The sequence below is a fragment of the Lissotriton helveticus genome, chromosome 2_2 (assembly GCF_964261635.1).
Source record: "Lissotriton helveticus chromosome 2_2, aLisHel1.1, whole genome shotgun sequence".
Lineage (NCBI taxonomy): Eukaryota > Metazoa > Chordata > Amphibia > Caudata > Salamandridae > Lissotriton > Lissotriton helveticus.
Genome location: NC_136060.1, coordinates 225,686,646 through 225,712,505, shown reverse-complemented (window position 1 = coordinate 225,712,505; position 25,860 = coordinate 225,686,646). Strand labels below are relative to the sequence as shown.

At 40.1% G+C, this 25,860-nt stretch overlaps 1 protein-coding gene across 3 annotated transcripts in view; it reads left to right on the top strand.

Annotated features, from left to right (window-relative positions):
* The window catches only part of PCDH7 (protocadherin 7), an 813,510-nt gene extending 798,353 nt beyond the window's left edge, over positions 1-15,157 (top strand). For all 3 annotated transcript variants that reach the window (XM_078678363.1, XM_078678364.1, XM_078678362.1), the window contains one exon: positions 10,360-15,157. In XM_078678363.1, coding sequence (XP_078534489.1) covers positions 10,360-10,739 — 380 coding nt within the window. In that variant the 3' untranslated portion in view covers positions 10,740-15,157. The remainder of the gene's footprint in view (positions 1-10,359) is intronic.
* Positions 15,158-25,860: the final 10,703 nt, after the last annotated feature.

Here is a 25,860-nt window from a genome sequence, read left to right as displayed (position 1 = left end):
TGCACCATCCAGTCGTACAAGATGCTACCATAAACAAGCCTCTCATGTTTGAAGAAGAGGCTTGAACCATACACCTTTCCCATTAATTAAAACATGAATCATTCACGTCTATCAACAACAGGACCCATCATGAGCACTATAATTTAATTACAGCTATGAGAACTTTTACGAATGTGCTAATTTGTCAGCTAAACTATGTACATCTCACTCTTTAATCTGAACATTGGTTCTCAGTACTTCTGTGCTTGAAGGGAAAGTATGTATCTGCCATAACAACCAGCCCAGAATAGCCAGCAAGATGACTAAACAATTCAAACAGTTACCTCGGGTATCCTAAGTGATCTTCATATCATGAGTTCTTATTCAACCCTGATAGAGGCGATTTTTCTATCTACAGGGTCTATATCTTGAGTGACATTGTAATGCTGTCAAAATCATTTACACAACTTAGAAACAGCAAAACTCTGGCATTAAGCAAACATATAAATAATATTTATTTGCATTCCAAATGTACATCAGTAGTTAGTTTACACTGAATTCTTTTTAAGGTAGCGTATTGATCCAAAGGTCAAATTTTCCTTCAATCAGTATAAAGTCCTCACCTGACATTATCAATTTGTAACCCTGTTGATGCACTTTCAAGTCCTCTATTTGAAGATTAGTTTGAATCTGCCAACTAGGATTACTAACCATGTGCTGGACTCCCAGCAAAGGTACTTCAAATTTATGAAAAGTTATAAGGAAGTTGTGAGAGGCTCCTCCTGTTGGACTTTGCCTTTTGCCTCCTATTCTTCTGACCCTGTTATAGTTGTCTATATGATTCTGGGCACTTTCCCATTGCTTAACAGTGCTAAAGTGCACATGCTCTCTGTACAAATTATGATATGATTGGTTATCCATGATTGGCATATTTGATTTACTGGTAACCAGGGTCGGACTGGCCGTAGTGGGCACCGGGCATTTCTCCGGTGGGCCACTAGGGTGGGGGCCAGTTTTTGGCCCATGGGGGGCCATTTTTTTAACCGGGGGTCAGCAATATCGGTCCCCTGTAACAAAATCAGCCGAAACCGGCCTTAGCATATGGCTCGGCTGCTCCCCCCTTCCCTCCTGGGTGGCCGGCTGGGCGGCCGGCCGAGCAGGTCGCCAGAGCCAGTTCCGGTTCCCAGTCCGGCCCTGCTGGTAAGTCCCTAGTAAAGTGCACAGTGTGTGCCAGGGCCTGTAACTCACATGCTACTAGTGGGCTTTCAGCATTTGTTGTGCCACCTCAATTCTAACACATCCTGTTTGCATTTTCGACTATTTTACATTTAATGTGATCTGATGTATACTAATCTACCAATAATTATATAGCTCTACTTTCATGTTTGCCTGCCTGCCTCATATGCACTTCAGAACTTGGTAAGTTCATTCTCCATATACAGTACTTCTAGATATCAAGCAGTCAGTTTGCTAAGCCCATAGGGGTATTAGGATTGTCTCTGCTAGTATCACTGTCAAATGAGAGGGCTTGATCAAACACGAGTGTACTACAAATCTATTAAGTAGTGGATCTACAGGAAAATGCTGACCAAACAGTACCCTGAACCAAGTAGAGTACCTCCTAAAAATCCAGTCGTTAAAGAGATGAATATAAACATCCATTCGTATATGAGTGGCGTCATGCTGACCTATTTGAATTTCCTTCTGACCCATGGTACAACTTTAAAAAAATCTTTGAAATATTTCAGAACATCCCCATTGCAGAAAGGTTAATTGATTCAAGATAACTTGCTATTTTCAAGCTATTTAGGTCTTCCTCTGATTGCTTGCTTCCCGTTCAAGAAACAATTTTAATGCCATGCTGGTTGCTGTTAGATGCTTTGGATAATGCAACCCATATCTTGTCCTGTTCATATCCATATGTAATTATCTATGTTTTGCCAGTCTTGTCACTGACCCCTTTATCCTATCCTTAGCATTTTTGAAGTACTTTATTTAGTGATGATGTATGCTTTTCCCTGTTCCTGATCGTGGTTTTACTCTTGATTCGGCATGATTCATATCTGTGGATTGTATTGCCATATTTAAGGGAAACTTCTTGAACCTTGTGAACTGAATTGCTGGTCCTCATACAAATGCCCACGTTTCAATATTTAATATCGAAGCTTAACTACTTCCTGATAGACCAGGCCACGAGATGTAAATTACTTGGTGTTTCATCCTTTTATGGGCTTAGTTTGAGGTATGCGCTTTATAAATAGCCACTGCTATAATTCATTTCAAAACAAAACTTTATGGTTGTTTATTCCAACCACATCTGCCCTACCACGACTGGTTTAAAACCCCCTGACCAATAACAGTCTCTACTTATAAACCATTTCTAACACCACAGAAACGTCTTATTTGTAATCTACTCTATGTGCTTTCCAAAGTGAAATCTATGTATGGCACTCTTGTCTTTTCTATTGAAAAATTCCTTCAATATCCTCTCTGGTAAGTTAGTTCCAAAAACATGTTCAGTACTTGATATCATTAACAAAACTCTCATAATAAGTAGTTTAGCTGTTCCACGTAAGCATCGACTAAGCTTATAATTTAGCTCTTCTTGTCAGTGTTTGAGGTTTTGTAGCTTTCTCCAATATAACCCATCTATTTTCAAATACATTGCAGGAAGTCGTCGACCTATGTATAAAATGCTCTGATCCATTGAAATTATTTGATTGGATACTTTTGTAATGCCTACATAGCATTTTCCTGAGAAAATTCATTTTCTGCCACAATTAACATGAGCATTAAAAGATGCATTTTATCATTAGGCGTTAAAGCACCTGAGCCTAACCTTAACAATGACTTAACAGACCAAGCATGAGACAGAATCAGTTCAGTTCAGCCACTCATCACTTCTAAGTGTTTTGTCCATTTAATTTAAAATTCACAGCATAGTTATGTTTTCTCTTCATCTAATCCCCTATTCCGATTGAAAGAAAACAAATGCAAAATAAGTGGGTGGTTTGTATTCACAACATGAGTTCAGCTGCAAAATACAATCATGTACATTCTTCTTTAGTTAGGATAACCAACCTTTATCCCAGGAATGTTGCAAAAATAGATGGCATCACTCTCATAACCAAAATATAATTCATAAGACAATGAAGGATCGTTCTTTTCTAGCAAAGTCGGTATCAAATGGTGAAAACATGTGAAAGCAACTCATAAAATACATTTACATCTTTTTTTAGCAACCCTCACAGCCGCCTGTTTAACAATAAACAACAGCCTTTTCACCAACATGATCTTGATTGGCACCTGCAGATTGAAAATAACCTTTTCACTTTTTCCCACAATTCACACCATATCCCATCCCTTCCCTTTGGAAACTACTATTCTTACGAAATATGTGAGAACCTCTCTACCTATCTAGGATCTGCAGCAGATCCCAGTAAGATAACAATCATATTGTCTCTTTAACATCTTCTCTTCCTGATTAAAGTCATTAGAGGGAATCATCGTCGTCATCTTCAGGAAAAAATTGGCATAATGGACCCTGTACAAATATTGAACAGGCTTCAAACGTCTACATGGATGCAAAATAAGGCGATTCTTGCTTCATTTGCTTCAGGAATGCCTGAAATCCATATTTTCCTAACCATTGTTTTGCATATGGAACTGGGAAGAATCTTGAAAATGATGGACCAAGGTCTTAGGTAAGACCCTTCACTGTTGCTGAAGCATCATATGAGACAAGAGAGACAGCAGATCGAGGTCCACATCTCACCTTGCAGACCAAAGACACATTCCTGCAAAGTCAAAGCTACCACTGAATACAGGGAGTTGATTTAGCAACTAAATAACCTAAACAATGAGATCCTGCTCCCATGGAGTCACATTGAGACAATTCTAAATTTTCTCACTAGAAAATGGTGGTGCGTTTCCCTGATTGAACCTAATTATGCATATTGTCGGCCACATTTGTTTTGCACCTGTTACTAAATATTGCGCTTGCTTTTGTACCAAATTGCATTTTCACACAGAATCAGCACATTTTTTCACATTTTAATATTTTCCTAGGATTTAGTCCGCCTAGGCAAGGTCAAACAACATTGCCCCTTGTTATTCTCTCTGGTTAGGCACTAGCACCTAACCATAATAAAAGAATGCTGAACACTGTTTTGAATACACATATCTTGTAATATATCTGAGTACAGGAGTTCTGAAAACAGTCTCACTGAGCAAAGGTCCTGAGACAAGAGCGCTGCGTCAGCCGAGATGTAGAACATCCACCTATGTATGCTAGGTTGAGGGTTCACCACCAAACCTAGAGCTCTATAATCTATAACCGCTTAGCTTTAGTGGTGTGGGAGGGTTTAGACCAATCTGTCAGATAACATGACAGGGCTCTCCATTGTATATGGCTTCATAACCATGTTGAAATTATTGGCATGTATCTGTTTAATAATTGTGGTGCAGTTATTGCATCTTAGAGCTCAATAGTTTAAATAAACATTGTAAACTTCCTTTGTGTCTTTTTTATCTCAAGTCAAGTCAAGTAAAAAAAAGTTATTTCGGATATACAGCCATAAAAGCACGTATAGCTGTACAATTACATATAGTATAATATAAAACCATATTGTACAAGAAACAAGTCCACAGAGTGAAACAAGATATCCATAAAGCCAAGGGAGATAGTATAAATAATAAAAATTTTACAAACTGTACTTAATCAACCACAACTGGTCTCCCTGTTGTTAGCAACCTTAGATATCTATCATCACCTGGTATTCTGTAAAATATATTTTTAAAACATTTTAAGACAATTGCAATATATACATTCAAAAAAGAGATAAAAAGATAAAGCAGCTCAAGAAGGGAAGGATTCAGAGCAGTTTTTCTAGCTAGGGAATTATGCAGACATGGCTTGGCAGCATAGTTAGCGGGTGAGCACAGTTAGATTGTTTCCAAGCTCTTCTTCTTTATAATGCCCCTGCGTATGCACCACATCGTAAATAAAAACCTGGAGATGGCAAATACAAATAATGGGTGTGTCTCATATTTAGTAACCCAAAGGCCTCTGTATGGTACCTAATCCCCACATTTCTACAGAGCTGGAGCACCCACTTTGACCTTGGCCTCCTATAGGCAGAACAAAAAAGAAGCACATGGAGTTCAGTTTCTACTACCAAATCGCAGCCTGGACAATCTAGTTTTATAGCTCTCTTCCATTTGTTTTTAAGTGCGCGGAGTGGGAGCACCCTGTGTCTAAATTGTAGGAACAATTTCTTCGCCAAGAATGGTTGGATACTATCCAGAGCCAGCTCTATCTTATATTGCTGTTTGACATCCAGAAAACTGGAGGTCAGACTGGTTGAGTTGTAGCTCTGGCATAGTTCGGCAAATTTGTGTTCTCTATAGGCTAGGAATAGGAACTTTTTGGGGATGGAAGGACACATCTCTTCTGGTACTGACCACATGTTTGCCCTCCCCAATGCTTGGCATGTATTCCTAATGTGAAACAGCCATGGTATGTTCCCTGCTCCCAAGATGGTCATAACATCCTACAATTCCTCCCTATAATTGATTAGCTCAGGGTGCTCCAAAGACGACAACAGAATAGGAGTGGTCGAGAGTCAATTATGTCAGCAATAGGGCCGATACCCAGGTCCATCCTTAGGGGTGATAAGGGGGTACTCTTGGGGAGGGCCAATAATTGCCTAAGGAAGGTGTTCTCTGTTATAGAAAGTGTATTAAATAGGCAGTGACCCCCAGTGTTCTTCTCCATAAAGTGTTGCTCCCCTTGCTTGTGGTTTATATATTTTCGCAGTTTTTATGTACTTTTAAGATACCCCCTATAGACTGTGTCAGTTTTAAATTAGCTTTCTTTACTTGGGTCCCCCAGTCCATCTTATCGTTAAGTGTAAGGCCCCAGTAATTGAAGATGGACACCCTCTCTAAGGCCCTACCTTGCATTTTAGGGTGCGGGCAATTGGTGGTATTGGCATGGATGACCATGCATTTTGTTTTTTGAAGATTTATCTGCAAATCCCTCTTAATGCAAAATGCGCAAAACTCCTCCTCCTCCGCTGAATGCCCATGGGAGACTTGAAGAGTAGCAGCATATCATTCGCAAACATTAAAGCTGGAATTTTGCGGTTCGCTAACCTCAGTGAATCTATGATTTTTACTGCCAGTAGAGTTTTAATTAACCCATTTAAAAAGAGGGAGAACAAGGTCGGGGCTAAAACGCATCCCTGTCTCACCCCTTTCTCTACAGGGAAGGGAGCTGTCAATTCACTTTTCTGTGGTTACAAGCATTTTTCTGTTCCTGAGCACAATCCCTGTGACACTGGGAACAATCTCTTTTCCCTCCCAGAAAGAAATAAAATCCCAATACGGTCTGACTCATTCATAAATTAAATCACTGTACAGTTGATTTTGACTGCTATAGATGAGCCACCACATTTTATAAGGTCTCTAACCAAGGTGTAATATCCTTGATTGGACTCAAGTACATGCTCTCAGTGAAAGATCAAAGCTCTTGTAGACATTCATGTATCGTAGATGTTTTGTCGAAGATTTCTAACCTGAATTGGTGAAAACTTTCCTCTCGATCTTTGTTCTCGTTCTTGCAAAAAGATCATTGGTTATACCCAATAGTTAGGACATTGGACAGACACTTCTCAGGGAATATGAAGTAAAAATTGGTTAAAAAGAAAATTTGGATCTTCAAAGTGTCAGTAAAGGATTGTGCTAACGTGGTGAATTTTGCAGTTTCACTGAATTATTTGAAACAATTATGTCTGAGATGCCAGGACCATACAGATACTAATATGTAACAGCACGATGACTCAGGGTGATGATATTTTACTTACTCTAAAAAGTGTCTAGCTTCACGAGGACATGCTAGGGTTATCGCCATAAATAGTAATACTTGGTACTACAGGAGACACACATACTAATGCCTCAATAAAGTTGTGGACTGGTGAAAATTCTCATAACATCCATTTTAGAAATACATACATCCAGTAGCGGCTCGCAGAGGTAACGCTGTGTGGCGGTGAGGCAGGGCAGGGGTGGGGCTGGGTGGGGATTAGTGGAGTCTGACATACGATGGCAAAGGTGAAGGTAAATAAATAAATATTGCCATTGTAAGTCGGACTCCACTACCCCACCAACCTTGCCTGGCCCCACCTGTCCCACGGCGTTACCTCTGCGCGCTGCCATTGCATACATCAAATTCTAAAGTCTTGTAAGGTTTTGGGAAAGTTCTTGTTGAATGGTATATTACTTACACCAGGTTGATTCAAAGTGTGATACTGGCACATGTATACCGATTCGTAAGAATCTGATTGGTGCAGTGTTGATTCCATTTAGGGTGTTGTATTCAAAAAAGAAAAAAGTGATTTCTGGAATGCTTGAATGAAACTTAGATACTGACAATTACAAGGAGCTGCATGCCAGTCCAGCAGGATTGTTTTGCCTTCCATACCACCTCGGATAGGAACCAGTCGTAAGCAAATAATCCTGGGTACTGTTCCAATAGAAACAGTCCAGCTCGAAATATCAGGCCAGGTCTTCTTGGAATAGGGACATATTAAATATGGGCCTGTTTGATTCCATCTGCCAACCAGGAAAGATACGCCATAGGTCGTTTTCACATGAACACATCTGTGTGTGTTTCCAGGTTGATATGTGCATGTATGAGGCTACGGCAAACCTACAACTTTGTGGATGATTAACTTATGCACCATGTAGTACCAAGATATATTGACTAGCCCCAGAAAAACCCACAGGCTCCGGAAAAACCCTAATGTTCTTAATAGAGAAACAGTGGAGAGATGTTCACATTCAGAAGTACAATTCAAAACATAAGACTCTACCAGTCCAAATTCTCGGACTTAAAATGTAGCATATGCTTTCATAAAGTGCAGCTTTGCCTCATAAGATATGCTTAACTACAGTTACAGAAAGATGAGTGAGTTACTCCTGCTTAGAGTAGATGCCAAAGTAAATTGCTGTGATTTAGCAAAGGTAGAACATTTCTCTCATTAGTAGGCGTAACACATGAATTTAGTCTTTTGAAGATTTTTTCAATGTCTTCCCCTTAGTGTCTAAGCCTTGAACACAGAGCCTGTTTGTTATGCTTAGCTATCTGAATTTGTTACATACACATGACTGTCTTGCTGTTCGATTTACCGCTTTCATCGTGATTCTTATTCCTCTCACATTGAAAGTTTGAATTGATAAAATATGAAATTAATTCTCAAGACACTCGGTAGTGCGAATGTCAGCCTGGTGTTTTGACTACTCCCATCTTAAAAATCAAAATACCGGCTTGTTTGCACCGATAATAAATAATTATCTAGGTCGCTTCCCTCTGCGAGAAAGAAAGAGTAATTCTGTGTCTACTGTGATGAAGTGGAACTTCTTTGTTGTAGTTTCTGCCGACTGCGCACAACTCCCACACCATAGTGCTTTAGGAATTGATGGGCTGAAAAATGTCAATATTCCTCTTATCTATCACTAGGGATGGAATCTACAGGAGCTATTACGTAGCCTGAATTCAAAGGTATTTGGAAAGCTCACAGAACATTAATGAGGGCACACAGCCTTAATACCAAATGATTTTTTTATAAATTAAAACGGAATACCAATTCATATATGGAGACAACGTGTACAGGCATGCATATTTCTATAATGAGGATGCTCTTGTTTTCACGAGTATGTACATCACATTTTTTTTTTAAATATTTAAAGCTGCAACAGAATGTTGATCATAAATTTACTTTGCTGTTGACGCAGGCAAAATAACTTAAGTTCAGGGTGTTGGTAGAAACAGAAATGGCTGATGCCAGACTTGTTAAAATGGAATATTTTTAAAGAGTTTGAATGTGTCTTCTCTATTCTGTGAAACAATGATAGATAAACTTGCAGGTCTTTTAATACATTCACGTGGATCAGTCTTATAAAGTTAAACCATTCTAGAAACGTCTTCCTTACTGCACATTGTATACATTGTACATCAGAAAGTTACAAGAATGGTAATCAAAAAATCATGATTTTAGATTAATTTATTCCCAGATTTTAGTACAGTCTCCCAAAGATAAAGAGTGAAAAAGCTAAATGGTGTTGGCAGAGGAATTATGCAGGATCTAAGCACGCTTTTCCAACTTATTATATATCGTAATTGTACATTTCGCTTCTTTTAATATGGTGCACAACTGTAATTGCACAGGCTATATTTTAGCATTTGTCCATTGGGAAAATAGTATCCACCGTACAGAAACATTTTACACTTTACCTCCTCCCTTCTCCTACCATGAAACAAGCTTTTACAATGCAAGAGGTCTCACATTTTAGAATCTGACCTATTGGTATTGTAAATGGCAATGCCTTTTATTTATGTGTTGTTTTTTAAACACATAAATAAAAGCGGAAACGGCCACTACAACGCAGCTGTTTCCACGCATAACCATAACCACACATACATTACAACACATGCGTGGTTACCACGAATAGCCTTTACCACGCATACCTTTACTACGAGATACATAGTAAAGGCATGTGTGCTAAAGGTAATAAAAAAAGGGGGGGCATGAGGGGGTCTCCCTCCCTCCCAAAAAAAAGTGTTGGTTTAAAAAAGGGGGCTTGGAGGCTCTCCCCCCCAAAAAACGCACCTGTTTCCGACTCTTTCAGTTAAAGAAGAAAAAAGATGTGGAGGCAATCGGGGTCGTTAGAGGAAACGGAAAAACACTTACGCTTCCTCTTTATGACCTGAAACGAAAATCAGAAGTGCGTGGAGAGGTAAGGGGAATGAGGGGGTGGGGTCGCGCAGGGGTACATTTTAAGGGTACATTTTTAGGGTTAATTTGTAGGGATAGGAGATACCCTTTAACATGAAAATGCCATTAACATGCATAGTTTAACAACGAAAATCGTTGTCAAAGTATGCGTGTTAAAGGCATTTTTATGGTAAAGGATATGCGTGGTGATGGCATTCGCGTTGTAACGCATGCGTGGTAAAGGCGTGCGATGCAACGGAATGCGTTGTAACATCCTACAACCAAATATAAGGCATTGTCATATACAATGTCAATAGCTCAAAATCTTGCAATTGCGAGACCTGTTGCATTGCAAATGCTTGTTTTTAACGGGGATAACAACCCTGCACGGAGGGCCTCTAATATTCATCTCTTTGAAAAGTGAATACGGCTTTGCCTGAGTAATATAAACTACAAATGTAAACAAAATGATTTGGCCTAACAATGTATTACGTTTACAATGTTCTATATTTGTCATGTTTCATTCACTTTTTCCATTTCAGCAGATATTCTAAACACATTGGTGTTTATCCCTGTGACACGCCTCTTTCCTTTGTATTTGCAGATCCAAGGCCTCTACCTGATGTAGCGCTGACCGGAAAGTGCACCAGGGATTGTGGAGAATATGGCCATTCAGATTCCTGCTGGATGCCAGTACACACATCCCCCGAAAGGAAGCCGAAGAACCAGCCAAAACTTTCCACTTTTATGCCAGTGGATGAACGGGGTAGCCAGGAAAAGCTGGCCAATGGGGAAGCCTCAATGATGGGTGATCGTAACAGAAACCTTCTTAACAAAAAGGTTACCTCATCATATGAGACCTTCAGTGCAGCTACCTACAACAAAAATGAGGAAGCCAGCCCCGAGGATATTCCTCTTACTCAAACAGGGGATTACAAGCCATCCTCTGTCAACACTTTAACTCGAAGGGAAGTCTATCTGTAGGCAAGAACAGGGTTTTCATACAAGACCAGAATACAGCCACATTCTTTCAATGAAAACAATGTACCTAAACAAATTGTGGGGGCACCAAAGAGACAAAAGATTGCCTGCGACTTCTGCGATCACATCAGGCTTTTAAATAATATGGCCTGTTTGAATATTCTGTACAATGTAAAAATATTGTTGCAGTATTTGCATGCCGATTTCCCTTTACTGATTTTTCTTTTCCCTGATTGATGGTTGCAAGTTTCTCATGGTCTCAAGGATGAATAGAAGAGCCCTACACATCATTTTTGTCACTAAAATGAAGCATGATTTTAAAAAGTATGATTTTCCCTGTTGTCATTTGACATAGTGTGGATAACTGATCAGCAATACAATCTCACGCCTCTGGTCAGATTATTGCTAGTCACAACCAGTGGTAGTTCTTCAAAATGAATTATTGCAAAAGTAAATCCAGTAAGCACTTTTTGAAGAAAATCAGCTTTAATATCTAGAATAATTGCTGGTATCAGCAAAATATTAATGTACCCACACTAAGAGTGTGAATGTACTTCATATAGACTCATAAAATCAAGGTTTGTGTTTCGTCCTTAAAGTTGAAGTTTTCAAGTCAAATGCACAGAGAAATTGAGAGATAATAACTCATTTCTGCTCTAATTTTACTATTTATGATTTTATCCAGTCGCAACTAATGACTTTAACAAAATCTTCATCATCACCTGTCTGGGATAAAAACAAATACTGAAGGCCAAAGATAAGAGCATCCGAACATTACGATATCAAGTAATTGATCTTTGCCTAGCACAATTGGATATTCAAAAACAAATAGACATTTGCTCATTTTCCTATTCTGGAATTGTGCTCCACCATAGTCATTAAAGGTGAATAATGCAAGGCAGTTATCCCCGTTAAATTTACAGGTGAACGCCCAAAGGATCTAGGGCAAATGTTGACTGGCTTCATCATGCACCGTATATTCTTTCGCAACTAGAGAAATATTTTTATAAAGAAAAAATAATTATATGCTGATCAGACTTCAGAATATTCATTAGTATGGAAAGACGTTGAAGGGAACGCGGACTGAAGAATTTCCACTTTGGGAGTATTTATTTCCAGGAAAATTCTAATCTTTTCCCCACAGTTGGTGGATGATAAGGCATCCAATGGCACAAAGGGTGCAAACTGCTCATCGCTCTTGTTGAAGGCCTGCTATAGGTTGCCTGAAAAAAACTGAATATTTGATTAGGTCTTGAAAAGTCAGAACAATGACCCTGTCATAATATTTAAGGCAGATAACAAAATTACGACTTCTGTTGCACTGTGCTCATGTGGAGATTCCAAAAAAAAAAAGGCAGGGCAACCGGCTAACCTAAGATGGCAGCTGAGCTGTGAGTGGTGACATTTATTAAATTTTTGCATGCACACTGTAAATGGAAAAGGAAATGAAACACATGGCTGCACAATTAAGAGGCAACGGCATTCTGCATGTGCAGAATTGAAGCTGCAGATGACAAAGGAATGGAATGGACAGCTGAGCTTGCACACTGGCCTATCCCTGACAATCGGTCCACCCAATAAGGACGGCTTCAGAAGAGAAGCATATATTCAACTCCCTGGATGTTTAACTGAACTGTAAGGCATGACCAGATAGCTCTCTCCTGTATTTTAGCTACAGGTATTGTTTATGCGTTGCTGAGTAGCAGGAGTTATACTGTTGAGTATCCTGGTATAAACGGTAGCTCAATAGACCAGTACAACACAAATCTGTTTTTATCCTGCATCTTTCTTTGTGTCCATCTGCCTTTTTGGGCTGTCACTTGCACCGAGCATTGCAGGCCTAAATTCCATCGATCATTTTCGGATTGTGAGTTTGTTAAATGGGCACAGGTTTATACAAAGAGCAAATATGTTTAATAATAACGATGTTATTTTTGGAATGGCAAGCGAGATACTCCACCAGGACAATTGAAATTGAGACTATGTAAAGCAGTTCTGTGTTTTTAAATCTGCAAGAACTTGTTGAGGAAAAATGCCTCTAAAGATGCTTCTGTAAAGTATACAAAGTTTTCTTGCATGTTCCAACGGAATACAGTATCAAACAGTATGGTTGTTCATTAAAATACGTCCATTGATCATAACTTACCTTTTGTAAAAAATCATCTTGAAAAAACATAAGTTCAATTATTGGTTGAAAATTCCCTGTGTCCATAACTAATATAGGTCCAAGAAGACCTTCTGTTTGTGTGGATCAGCAATCATACACCAACTTTTCCACCGCATCAGTAGCATTGCTGTCAGTCATCTACATCTACAGTACTATTCTGCATCTACTTACATGCAAAATGAAAGGGTAAGAACACAAGTTCATTGTAAGTACTCACAGAACTTTCACTGGACTGACCAATAGCCATCACGATATATTGATTACTATGTGTACCTGGCATGACACAGAAATATATTTTGTGTTTGTATATTTTTTATTTGAATAGGTCAAAGATGGTACCACTTCATATACAGAGTGCTTTTGTACAAAATAAACAAAATACAATAAAAAATAAACTTTAAAAAAAATAAAAGAGTGAATGCAAAATATACAACCGTGCCTTGTATACCTGTTATTATGGTAAAATGGTGGTTGGGTTGGACTCTACAAACTACTCCCACCTTACTTTGAATCTGTAAATTTATGTCCGTTTATTTTTTGAAGCTCTATAAAAAATGTAAAAAATAAAATTGCCTTCTGCTGAACCCACAAAAGAGGCCAGGCACAAATATCACACATGACTGAGCAAAGTTGCAAGCCTTTCCAGCTATCAAATAGGGTCCTGTCCTTCATTTGAGATAATCATTAGACTATTTTTCTTTGTTGCTTTCGATTTTTCTTTGGGTAATGTGAAATAATGAAATTACTTTTAAATATCAGAACTGTCTGATGAACTGAAATAATTTTACCTTAATATACATCTATCTATTGATGCCAGGCTTGAAGCAACTGCTAAACAGACATTTGAATAATTAAAACAATGCTTACATTATTTATTGTATACAATAAATATTAATATTTGTGTCTGTGTGTAGATACATACACACCAACACCCACAGAGCTATCAATTTAAAGATGTGTATTGCTGTAACATGCATTTATTCGAATGTTTGCTTTAATTGATATTCCTGAATTTCAAACACATTTTGTGGACTAAAATATTTGAGAACTAATTAACAGAACTTACAGAGCAGAACTATTCTGCGATTGTGGTTTCAGACTGGCATGCTGCCTAGCGTTCAGGAAAATTGCTTTAGTTTCACACTATGTTAAAAACATCTGAAATAATTGAGTGTAGATTAGTGGAAGATTCCTTCCGGTAGACCGACTGGGGCACAAACGGTATTTTGGGGTTCTATCCTCAGGTTCTTTTCTCCGTGAGTAAACTTGCAGGAGTGTGAGAAGAAAACTGTATAATTCCGAGTTGTTACACTTTGGAAGGGGGAAGCATCTGGTACTATTACTGCTATAACCGATGTCCCTACATTCTGAGTTGCATAAATTGGAATGGGGCGGTTCATGGGATCTAGTACAAAACTGCAGCCGGTAATATCAATATATTCCCATCGGTAAAAGATAGCTGCATTGTAAGTCCTTGCTAAAACTGTAATTGCTGGAAGTAGCATATTCACTCGAATCTTTGTATGCAAATCAACTCAGTATGCAGCTGAAGTTAAACACAGAAAGCAGGATCAATGGAAAAAGTGGCACAAGGACATTCACGTTGGACTTCCTCACACATCTATAAGTTCTGTAAGACCAATCAATGTGTGATGCTGGAAGCCCCTCTACCATGTGTGAGGATAAAATGTGTTTTGACAGTGTCTACTGGTTCATAAATGTTTTGCGAGGCGGCCCTACCATAATTTAATCCCTAGTAAAGTAACCTAATACATTGCAAGACAAATGTTATTTACTGATATGTGCTGGCCTAAAGACTCTCGCTAATAAAATGTTAGTGGAAAGCCAATTCCCAGAAGAAGGGTTGTTTAGTCAAGCTATGTGTCTGTGTTTGAGAGAACATGCAACTCTCAATGAAAGCCAAAATTCGCTATTTCTTCTAGGGTACTCGCTCAAGAAGATTTTTTTTGCAGCTTAAAAACTTGCATTCAATGTGGTACGAAATGTGTGTAGTATTATTACTCATTGACTATTGTTCTGCAGCCTGGTTGTTGATAGTGAAGCAGAAGACAATTTATCAGTGTTTATTATTGGTCACTATGCACGCAGTTATGCTAAACATTGCAAAATGTATGGAACGCGAGTTCACTTCTATTTATGAAATATTTTTCATCTTTTAATTTGCTTTTGTACAGATTTCTGTAAATAAATTGCTTGTCGTTATTGTCACTGGAAATTAAACTATAACATGTTCAAAAAAGCTTCTCTATTTAAGTGTACTTCATCATTAAATCACAAGTAAAGTAAAATAATTTCAAGGTCAGTATCAGTAAAAAAAAATCTTTAATTCAGTTTGCACTGCTAAAGATAAACGGCGTCGGCTACTGCGTGTTTCTGCTTGAACTCTTTCACATCTCACATTCATCAGCAAAATACACTGGGAGTACGTTGAATTTTCATTCCCGTCGCTTTACTTAACGTGGCATATACACCCTTTATGTATTCATAATAGTGTTTTTGCCTTAGTAAGGCCCGTGTGGCGTTACCAATGAAATTCCTAAACGCCTGCACAAATGGTGAAAGCCACTATGACAACCGGGGACGAGCCACACAGGAATTTTGTTTTAGAAATCTGGACATACTTATTAGGTTTGCAACTATTTTAACGTTATATTATCTGTTAATTTCCCGAAGGATTTTCAGAGACCTATTTCCTTTTGTGTCAGAATCTGAAAGATGTGTTATTGGACAGCCACCATTGACAATAATAATAAACATGGGAAAGGATGCTGAATTTTACTGACACGAATAGGGTGACATTTAAGGGTGAGAAGCAATGTGACATTTGGCAAAAAATTGATGGGTGTCTCGTCTACCTACTTCTTGGTTACCAATACTCAAACATTCCACAGGCCCAACACTGGCAAAAATGGCATCAGAAGCACTTAGGGTGGTCCTTCTGATGCCATTTCCACCAACACTTTTCCTGTCCAGGCCCACCATGTAAATTCTGTTGGCAGTAGCACCCCTCATCATTTTAAAAAGGTACAACTTCAGAGAAGGAATTTCACAGCGGCTGGTGGACTCGCTTTCAAATCTTTTTCAAATCGGCTGGCAAGTGTGTGCCTAGCTGGACCATACACACCTAGGATGCTGCTCCAACGAAGACTGAACCAATAGGTTACATGTATTCTAATCTACATGGAAAATCAACAATCAACACAAAGTACCTGTTGGACTTGGCCCTTTTGGCAGGTTCACCCAAAACTTTTTGCGTTCTCCTAGCCTTGTTCTGTAACCTAGTGTTCGTGATTTTAGGCCTCTGCGCACTTTAGCACTGTGGTCCAGTGTATAGTGCGTGCGCTCTCTGTGTATGTGTGGTGAGACTGGCCTGCCCTCCCATAGGAATGCATGGGGGATATTTATTTTTATTTTATTTTCGTAATTTTTTATAGCGCAACAAATACCCTGGGGTGTCTCGGCGCTGTGGAGCTACTGGGGTCAGTGATCCTATTACTGGTTAAATAACCACGTTTTTAGGAGCCTGCGGAAGCTCATCAGGTTAGGGGCAGATTTGATGGACTGTGGCAAAAGATTCCAGAGTTTTGGGGTGGCCACCAAGAAACGTCTATCTCCCCAGGTGGCGGTTCTTGTACGTGGCACAGTGAGAAGGTTGGTATTGGCCGATCTTAATTGCCGTCTAGGAATATATGGCTGAAAGGCTTCCGTCAGGAACCTGGGTCCTATGTTGTGTACTGCCTTATATGCAATACAGAGTGCCTTAAATTTGATGCGGCTCTCAACTCTCAGCCAGTGGAGTTGACGAATGCCAAGAGTGGTAGAATTGCGGCGAGGAATGCTCAGGAGAATCCTGGCTGCCGCATTCTGAATGGATTGCAGCTTTGTTATGACTCGCTTCTGGGTGTGGAGAAGGAGAGCGTTTCCGTAATCCATTTTGGAGAAGACTAAGGTAGAAACCAAAGTCTTCCCAGCTGAGGGAGGGAGATAAGGCAGCAGCTTCTTTATCTTTTTCAGGATAAAGAATGAAGACGACACAACCTTGTTTGTATGCAGGTCGAAGACCATCTTGCTGTCAAAAATGACTCCCAGGTTTCTGGCTTTTTCCACTGGGACAGGTGGGTGGCCGAGCTTTTCCGGCCACCAGTTAGTCGACCATTCTGGAGAAAGTTTTCCAAAGGTCATAACCTCGGTCTTGTCCGAGTTGAGTCTAAGACAGTTAGAGGCCAGTTTAGAGGATATGTGTGTCCCAGGTAGTTCCTGGTATGAGAGGTGTGCTGGGGCGTGTTTAGTATGTGCAAACTCGTGAGAATAAATGCTGCGCAATGGTGCGCACAGATTTATTGTGACTTGTGGAGAAGTGCCACTTTTAGAAGTTGGCATTTCTGTGTGCAGTGTGTCTGCAAGCCTTAGCCAACCAGCGATCCCCAGATCTAACAGTACCACAATATGTAAAAGGTCCCAAACCCTCATTTTGCTTTTTGTATAGCTAAATATCCCTGTTTCATCTTGAAATCATGATTGTATTGATTCAAAAGTATAATAGAATTTTTCACTTAAGAACTCATCAGCAGGGGCTCTAGGTCAATACTACTGAATTGTTGAACACAGTTTCACTTTCACCTGTTTAATTGTGGAAAAAAATCATCTTTCAACATTTGTATTGGTTCTATATGGGATAATACATTATAAGGATATTGCATGTCATCTAGGAGTTGACGATCGGAGGACAAGTTCCTTTATAAGGCCATGGAACCCCGAGGTAACTTGCTACTTATCATTTATGACTGGTGGTACATTGTTCCTTATAATACATAATCACAATATCCCCTTCCCAAAAGCACAGAAATGTTGGGTGTGGTGCTTTTTCACCCGAAAGAGGTAGGATGTTGTATACACTAGAAAGGAATTAGATATTTGAAGCAAAAGATTAGAATCAGTTTATTACAAATCAGATAAAAAATGCTGTAGATCAGGACATGTAGAAACATGCAGAGAGGTTCTATCTTTCATAAAATGACCTAAAGCATGGAAAAATTAAATATGTAGCCATAAATATATTCTTTCTGTTTATCATTGTTCATCCAGAAAAGCACAGCAATAGAAGGAAAGTCCAGAATCTGGTGTTTTACCATGCAGCTTTGTTGTGCCTTTATCCTCGGCTGCTTGCTTTGGCAGCACACATTGTGACATCTCAATTTAACTGTAATATGTTATTACAGCTGAGCGGCTACATGTCACAAGTCACCTGTAATTAGGAAATTATAAATACACTCCCATGTATTTTAGGGAGCATAGAAAACAACCCATCCTTACAATTGTGAATCTATGTGAAGAGAGAGAGCTAAAAAGTGAACCTGCATATGAGAAACAGGCGGTGAAACGGGTAAGGATGTGAGCAGAGAAGGGCAGAGTATAAGAAAGATTAAGGTGTGAGTGAGAAGGACAGCTATGAGGAGTTTGCAAGAGAAAGGAAGATTTGAGAGAGGGAAGAATATTTGTTCTTATGTGTGTGAGAGGGAGAATGTTTCAGAGATAAGGATGTGAGTTTTGGTGAGTGAGATTGAGATGGTAGGAGCAGTGTTTGGAACACCTTAGGGTGTGAGAATAAGTTGAGACTAACATATATGCAAAAGAAAGATCTGAGAAATAAATATATCAGAGAAGACACTGAGATGACTGGAGGCATAGTGGACTAATTTGTCCGCTGTAGGGGCCTGTGTTTGACGTCAGGGACACAGGTTCAAGTCCCGGCGGGTCCGTTCAGCCTTGTATCCTTCTGAGATCGATAAAGTGAGTACCATTAAGTTGGATATCAATAAACAGCTGTTATTCAGAACCAAGATACCCTTGTGGGTGAACGTGCACTTTAGAAATGCATATGTTATGTTATTTTATGTAAGGAAGGGAATAGTGTTTGTGTTGATCTAGATAAGCATGTGAGGGATGGAGGGAAAATAGGGTCTCAGCAGTTAGAGGTAAATGGGATATGGCAATTAAAAGTGCGAGATAGGAGCATGAGGGAGAAGGATATATGAGAGTGAAAAGAAAGGCTAGAGGCTGAAATAGGAGAATGAGTGAGGAGCATGCATTTCAAGATAAAGGGGGATGAAAGAAAAGAAGGAGTTAAAGTGCAGATGTATGTGAAAGAGAATGTGATGTGAGACTCAGGTAAAAGCAGGAACACTTCTTTGTGAAAGTGGTTGGCTACACTGCCACCAGAAAGAGATGGCATACTATATATACTACAATACAGTCACAGATATTTACTAGAGGTGGGTGCAGGGTGGGCACTACAGAAAAAAATGCACCTAACTAGAATGGTAAAATCCTTTAACTAACTCTTGGTGACAGAGAGGGGCATGGAAAAAGATAGGAGGAAGTAAGTGGAAATGCATCTGAGACAGAGTATGTTGTGTAGAGGAGGATTCAGTTTCAGTTTGACAATTTATTCAGAAGGTTTTCCATCCATAAAAGTAACATACATATAACAATAGACATTTCATCCAGTTAAAAACATAATTTAAAAAAAAATGTTTTATTGAAGTCCTTAATGCCATTACAAATTTATAAATAATATGCAATCCATCGTCATTTCTTACACTCAAAATATTAACCTAAGCCTTATTAATTAAAGCAGAAGCTAAGCACCAAGCATTGTAAATAGGCAATTAAATACAGTATACTCAAATCATTTAGTATTTATACGAATCACTGTCTCATATAATAACAATAATTCCTCTCAGATTTAATCAAAGAATGTCCCCCAGAACCTATCAAATCTTCTGATCCCCCCCACCCGCAATGCAAAGGTCCGCTCACTGTTTTAACTCGTCTCACCTTTTGTAGCCATTCGTACATGGATGGAATCTGTTCTGTGCGCCATTGCTATAGCAGGAGAGATCTAGCCACTGCCATAGCAATATATAGTAATTTAGCCGTCTGGTCAGGTAAAGAGAGATCAGGGTCAAAACCATGCAGGATTAGTTTCTCATTCACTGCGATCATGATATTACATTTGGTCTGGTAGTAAGTAGAAAATCTTTTCCCAAAGTGTTCCAATCTTAGCTCAATGACATGTGACCAGTTAGCTGGAGAGTGATGAGTGCATCTGAAACAGTGTGCAGGATAAATAGAATACATTTTAGAGATGGAGGCAGGTGTGCGATAGAGTAACCATTTACTAAAAAATAACATTCTCTGCCAATTGGCCCCTCGTAATGTGCTGAAATTAAATCTGTTAATAACTGACCAAATATTCAAGGGCATTGCCTGGTTCTCCTGATACTGCCATTTTTAATCGCCTTCTGACTTAGATCAACCTTCCTACTTTGGGCGAGATGACGCTTCCAATCCCCAGGTTTTCTGTCGGGTTCGTTAATTAAGAGTTCATTTATCAATTGACTTGGTTGACCCAACTGAGTGGTGTCCAATTGGACAAGAAACTTATACACAGTATTGTATGACCCTAATAAAATGAAATTTCTAGGGATTAATTGTGACATTTCCACCAGGGTATCCAATCCCCCTCTCTCAGAAAGTCAGAAACTTTTAAAAATCCTTCTGCAGCCCAATTGCCAGCTAGATCTAGGCATTGTGCAACCCCAATTAATGATGGGAGAATGCTGGACAATAAAGTTGTTAAATTAATAAAGGGAATCGAGTATCTTTTAAACAGAGCCTGACGTTTTTGAAAGAACCATAATAAAGACTTGTAGCAGACTAATTTGGGGGATATAAGCACCTGCAATATATCATTTTTTAGTATGAGTTTGACATTTATATCTTGATAGATACTGTGCAAAATATGCATTGTAATAGACCCTGAGATTTGGCAGGGCGAGGCCTCCCTGATACAAATCCTCATATAAAGTGCTTAGTGCAATACGAGGTGTTTTCTTTGCCCATATGAAGGCCGTAGCATAGATTCTACCCGAGTAAAAAAAGAACCCGGTAGAAAGCATGAAATAGTTGAAAACAAAAAATTAAATAGGGGGAGGACAGACATTTTTATCAATGACACTCGACCTAAAATGGTTAATGGTAAAGCGTTCCATCGTGAAAACAATGTTTGAACTTTCCGAAGAAGGGAATTCAGGTCGTACAAGTCTCTAACCGATGCAGAGAAAAAGACTCCAAGATATCTCTTGGGCTTAGTATTAATACAACAACGTATATCGGGGTGCAGTTCCAGAGCTTTACCCCCATAAAGTAGTATTTCCGTTTTCTTTTTATTTATACGATATCCCCCCCAGGACTTTAAAGTCCTCGAAGAGCTGAAATACTTTTGCTTGAATTCGTAATTCGGGTTTAATAATAAGCATGATGTCATCTGCATACAGTTTCACCTTAGCCATTGATGGAATCGGGGGGAGAATTTCCGCACAGTTCCTCAGTGCGACTGCCAAGGGCTCGATAAAAAAAGCAAAGAGGACTGTCTATAAAGGGCACCCTTGTCCTGTGCCTCGTTTAACTGAGACTGACCCAACCATTCAGGTATTAATGATGACATTAGCTTTAGCATTGGTATACAAATTACGAATCAGAGATATAATTTTAGCCGAGATGCCAAAGTGTTCCAAAATAATAAACAGTGTCTCCCAAACCACCAAATCAAATCCAATAACAAAACCAAAGCAGAAATCCCTCGTGTCTCAAAATAATCCAAGGCTTCAATTAAATAATGAGTATTTGTGACGAGCTGCCTTGCAGCGATAAAACCATTCTGATCTGGGTGGATCAATTCTGCTGTACAATGATTGAAACGTAATGATAGGAGTTTCATTACTATTTTGTAGTCTGAATTTAACAACGTTATTGGGCGATAGGAATTTGGGTCCTTAGCGTCCTTCCCCTTCTTCAGAAAGCTCACCACATTGCCTTGTCTGAAGGAATCCGATATTATGCCAACCTCCAAAATAGAATTTATTAAAATAAGAAAAAAGTCAGCAAAAGCACAAAAAAAACCTTTAAAAATTCTGAAGAAAACCCATCTGGGCCACAGGCTTTACCATTAGGGAGATCCTTGATAACTCTCTTATTCCTCCATAGAGCATGAACTAGCCATGGTTAGTTGTTCTGCTTCAGAGAGCGAGGGCATTGTATAATTATGTAAAAAAGTTTCTGGCATTCGAGGATCTACGCTTTGATGCTGGCTATAAACAGAACCATAGTGGTTAAGCATTATAACTCCTATTTTAACCGGATCATCTGTCTCTAAGCAGGTGAACGGACATTTTAAAACTTTGATTAGGTTAGCAGCAGCTTGTTCCCTAGCTTGCCAGGCTAGGAATCTACCTGTGAAGTTGCTTTCTTCCTATATCTTCTGACATTGTTGTCGAAAAACATCTTCACTTTGGGCATAGTAGTTAGCGCTGAGATCCCATTTGGCCTGATCTAGCTGATGTTGGTTAGCACAGGATGGATTATGAAGCCTTCTAGTGCTCAGTACAAGTACTCTTTGCTCTAGGATCTTCTTCTTAGTTCTGACTGACTTTAAGCTAGCTGCATCCTTACCAATGGTAATTCCACGGATAAAGGACTTTAAGGAGTCCCAGATGATATTAAGTGGAGCGGACTCATGATTTCGAGAAATAAATTCTTTAATCTCTATCTTCATAGAATTAACCCAGTTAAAACATAATAGAATATTATCAGAAGGGAGATTACAAATAGCAGCAAATTCTTAAAAAATAAGTAATGTAATTGCCCATTTATATCGCACAACAATCGCTCCAAGGAGCATCTAGGCGCCCAAGTATGGCCAACCGATGTAATGTTGCCTTGCTGCTTGACTTGACCAGATCGGGAATCACACTAGGTCTCTGGCAATTGTGTCTTGGAGTTTGAAAAGCCAGGTTTTTAGTTGTTTACGGAACTCTGTTTCACTGTCCAATGCTCTCAGATGTGCGGGAGAGTATTCCACGCTTTTGCACCTAGTACCGCCAGGGACTTACCCCCTCGAGTTTTGAGTCTAAACCCTGGAACGGTCAGCAAATTTGCATTTGAGGATCGTAGGACTTGTGTTGGACAGTATCTCACAAATTTTTTCCTTAGGTATAGTGGGCCTAAGTCGTGGACAGCTCGAAAAGTAATTATCAACACTTTGAACAAAACCCTTTTTGTTATAGGTAGCCAGTGTAGTGTGTTAAGGGCCTTGGTTGCTGATGATCTTCTCAGCCATTTTAGAACCAGCCTTGCTGCTGCATGTTGCACCATCTGGAGTTTATGGGTGACCACTTTATTGGTGCCAGCATATAGGCTGTTACAATAGTCGATTCGTGATGTCACCAGTGCAACCATGACCGTTTTCCTTGCCTCAATAGGCAACAAGTCAAAGAACTTCCTCAGCCCCTTTGTCCCCCCAAAACATGTGCCTGCCACTTTAGACGCCTGTTGTCTAAAGGACAGGTCAGCGTCGAAGTTTACCCCAAGGTTACGGGCCGAGATGGTAGTGTGAGGCGGTATTTCTGCCTTCTCTGGCCACCATAATCTGGGAATAAACTCGTGTTTGGGGCCTATTGGCATGATCTCAGTTTTGACTGTGTTGCATTTCAGATGGTTTCTCCGCATCCAGTCAAATGTGGCCGTTAGGCAACATTTGAGCTTTTCCTCCCATACCTGGTTTTCTTTATCTATTACCAGGATCAGTTGCGTGTCATCAGCGTATGCAATTACATCCATGCCAAATGACGATATCAACTTTATCAGGGGTGCGGTGTAGACATTAAACAATGTCGGGCTCAGGCTGGAACCCTGAGGTACTCCTGTCGATAGTGGTTTCTCACTGGAACAGAATTCCCCCAGGGTCACCACTTGCCTCCTGTCCTTCAAAAAGTTCTTTATCCACTCCAGGACTGTGCCTGTGATGCCAGATGTTGCTAGCCGGTCTATTAAGATGACATGTGAGACCGTGTCGAAGGCCGCCGACAGATCTAATAAGATCAGGACGGCCTTCTTACCTTGGTCCAAAGCTGAGCGGATAGTCTCAGTAGTGAACAGGAGAGCCGATTCCGTGGAGTGTTGAGTCCTGAAGCCGCTTGATTAGGATGCCATGCTTCACTGTCTTCCAGAAAACGTGTAAGCTGTTTATTTACCATCGACTCTGTGATTTTACACAGTGCCGGAAGTAATGAGATGGGTCGTAGATTTGATAGTGTGGTGGGGTCTGGAAGTTGGTTTTTTTTGCAGTGGTTTCACTGCTGCCAGTTTCCACTCAGGGGGGACGTTGGCCGTGGTCAGTGAGGTGTTGACAATGTCATTTATTACTGGATTGGCAATTTCTACAATAAGGTGCAGGAGTCCAATGGGGCACGGATCGAATGGTGATCCTGATTTTGTTGCCAAAATTGCTCGCTTGGTCTCCTCCAGACTGATTGGTCGGAAGGCTGCTAGCTGAGTTTCCTCCTGCCCTATTATATCACTCTCTTTCTTTGACTCTGGTATTGGGACCTCGAAGTCCTTCGTCAGACCCTGTACCTTTTCCTCAAAGAAGTCTGCGATAGAATCACAGAGCATCTGTGAGGGAGGGATATCCTGCACTAAACATTTGGGTTTATTGAAGTCATTCACAATTTTAAAAATCGCTTTGTGTTTATTATTAGCAGTTTCTATTGCTGATCTAAAAAACATCTTTTTTGCCTGTTTAATTTGCGCATGATAGGCACTCTTGATCTTTTTGTATTTGCAGCGCTCTGTCCTGCAATAGTTTTTTCGCCAGCTGCGTTCTGCTCTTCGTAGCTCCCCCTGTTTATTTTTGAGCTCTCGGTCGAACCACGGGGCAGAGATCTTCTTTTTCCCATGCCTCATCTTGTTTTTCCCCTGTCCAACCATGCCTTTCAGTTCGTTCATACATGCCCTAAAGGTATTTGGATTTGGGGGTCCTACTGGCTTGAGTCTACACTCTCTGGCCATTGTAGTTAATTCTGGGTGGGTCATTACAGCTTTCCAATCATCTCGTCTGGCCTGACTGCGTTCTTCCACGTGCTTGTCCTTTCTGGAACTCTCAAGAGGAAACATAAAAGGGACCAACGTCTGGTCAGTCCACGTTTGAGGTATAGGATGGTCTGTTATTAGTGTATTTAGATTGGTAGCAATGCAGTCTATCGTGTGTCCTGCCTCATGGGTGGCTTAAGTATTGCAGATGGTAAGACCTAATACATCCATGATTTCCCTATAGGAGGCAGTAGATGCATCCGTTGTGGACTCTAGATGAATGTTAATATTCCCCAGTACTGTAAAATTGGAGTACCTAAGTATCAGTAGACTAAGTGCTTCCCCAACACTCCCCAGAAAACCTATACATGATCCCGGTGGGCGATAGATCAGTGCCCCAGCAAAGGAGAAATTCTCACAAATTTTAACACAGAAGCCCATCCCTTCTGCATCTTTTAGCTCAGGAAGTTCTATCACCGAGCAACCGAGTGTATCCCTATATAAAATGGCCACTCCTCCTCCCCGTTGTTCTTCTCCTCTATCTACCCTTTGGATACCATATCCTGGAGGCAGGGCATGTACCACATCCGGAGTGCACCATGGTTTAAGCCATGTCTCCGTGATGAATAGGCAGTCTAAGTTATCGTCAATCAGTAGGTCCTGGATATGCTGGGCATGCTTTGGCAAGGATCTGGCATTGATTAGGCCAGCCTTTAGGGTGTTATAAGATGCTGTGAGTGCCGAAATTTGTGACCACGAAAAGGTGCAGTGGCACTTCTGGCAACTCACCGGGCCTGTCCAATATGAGGGATCTAGCTTGTATTTATCACAGCTGGGCTCCGGTTGGAGGGCCAGCAGTTCCTGTCTACTATAACTCCCGGTTTTGATGTTACCAACAGAATTCCTGGCCCTGCGCCCGGCCTGTGCGCGGACGGGCCATTGGTGCGCCCGCTGCGCGTCGTTACCATCCGTGCACTAAATAGGGCTGGGCTCGGTCCTGTCCAA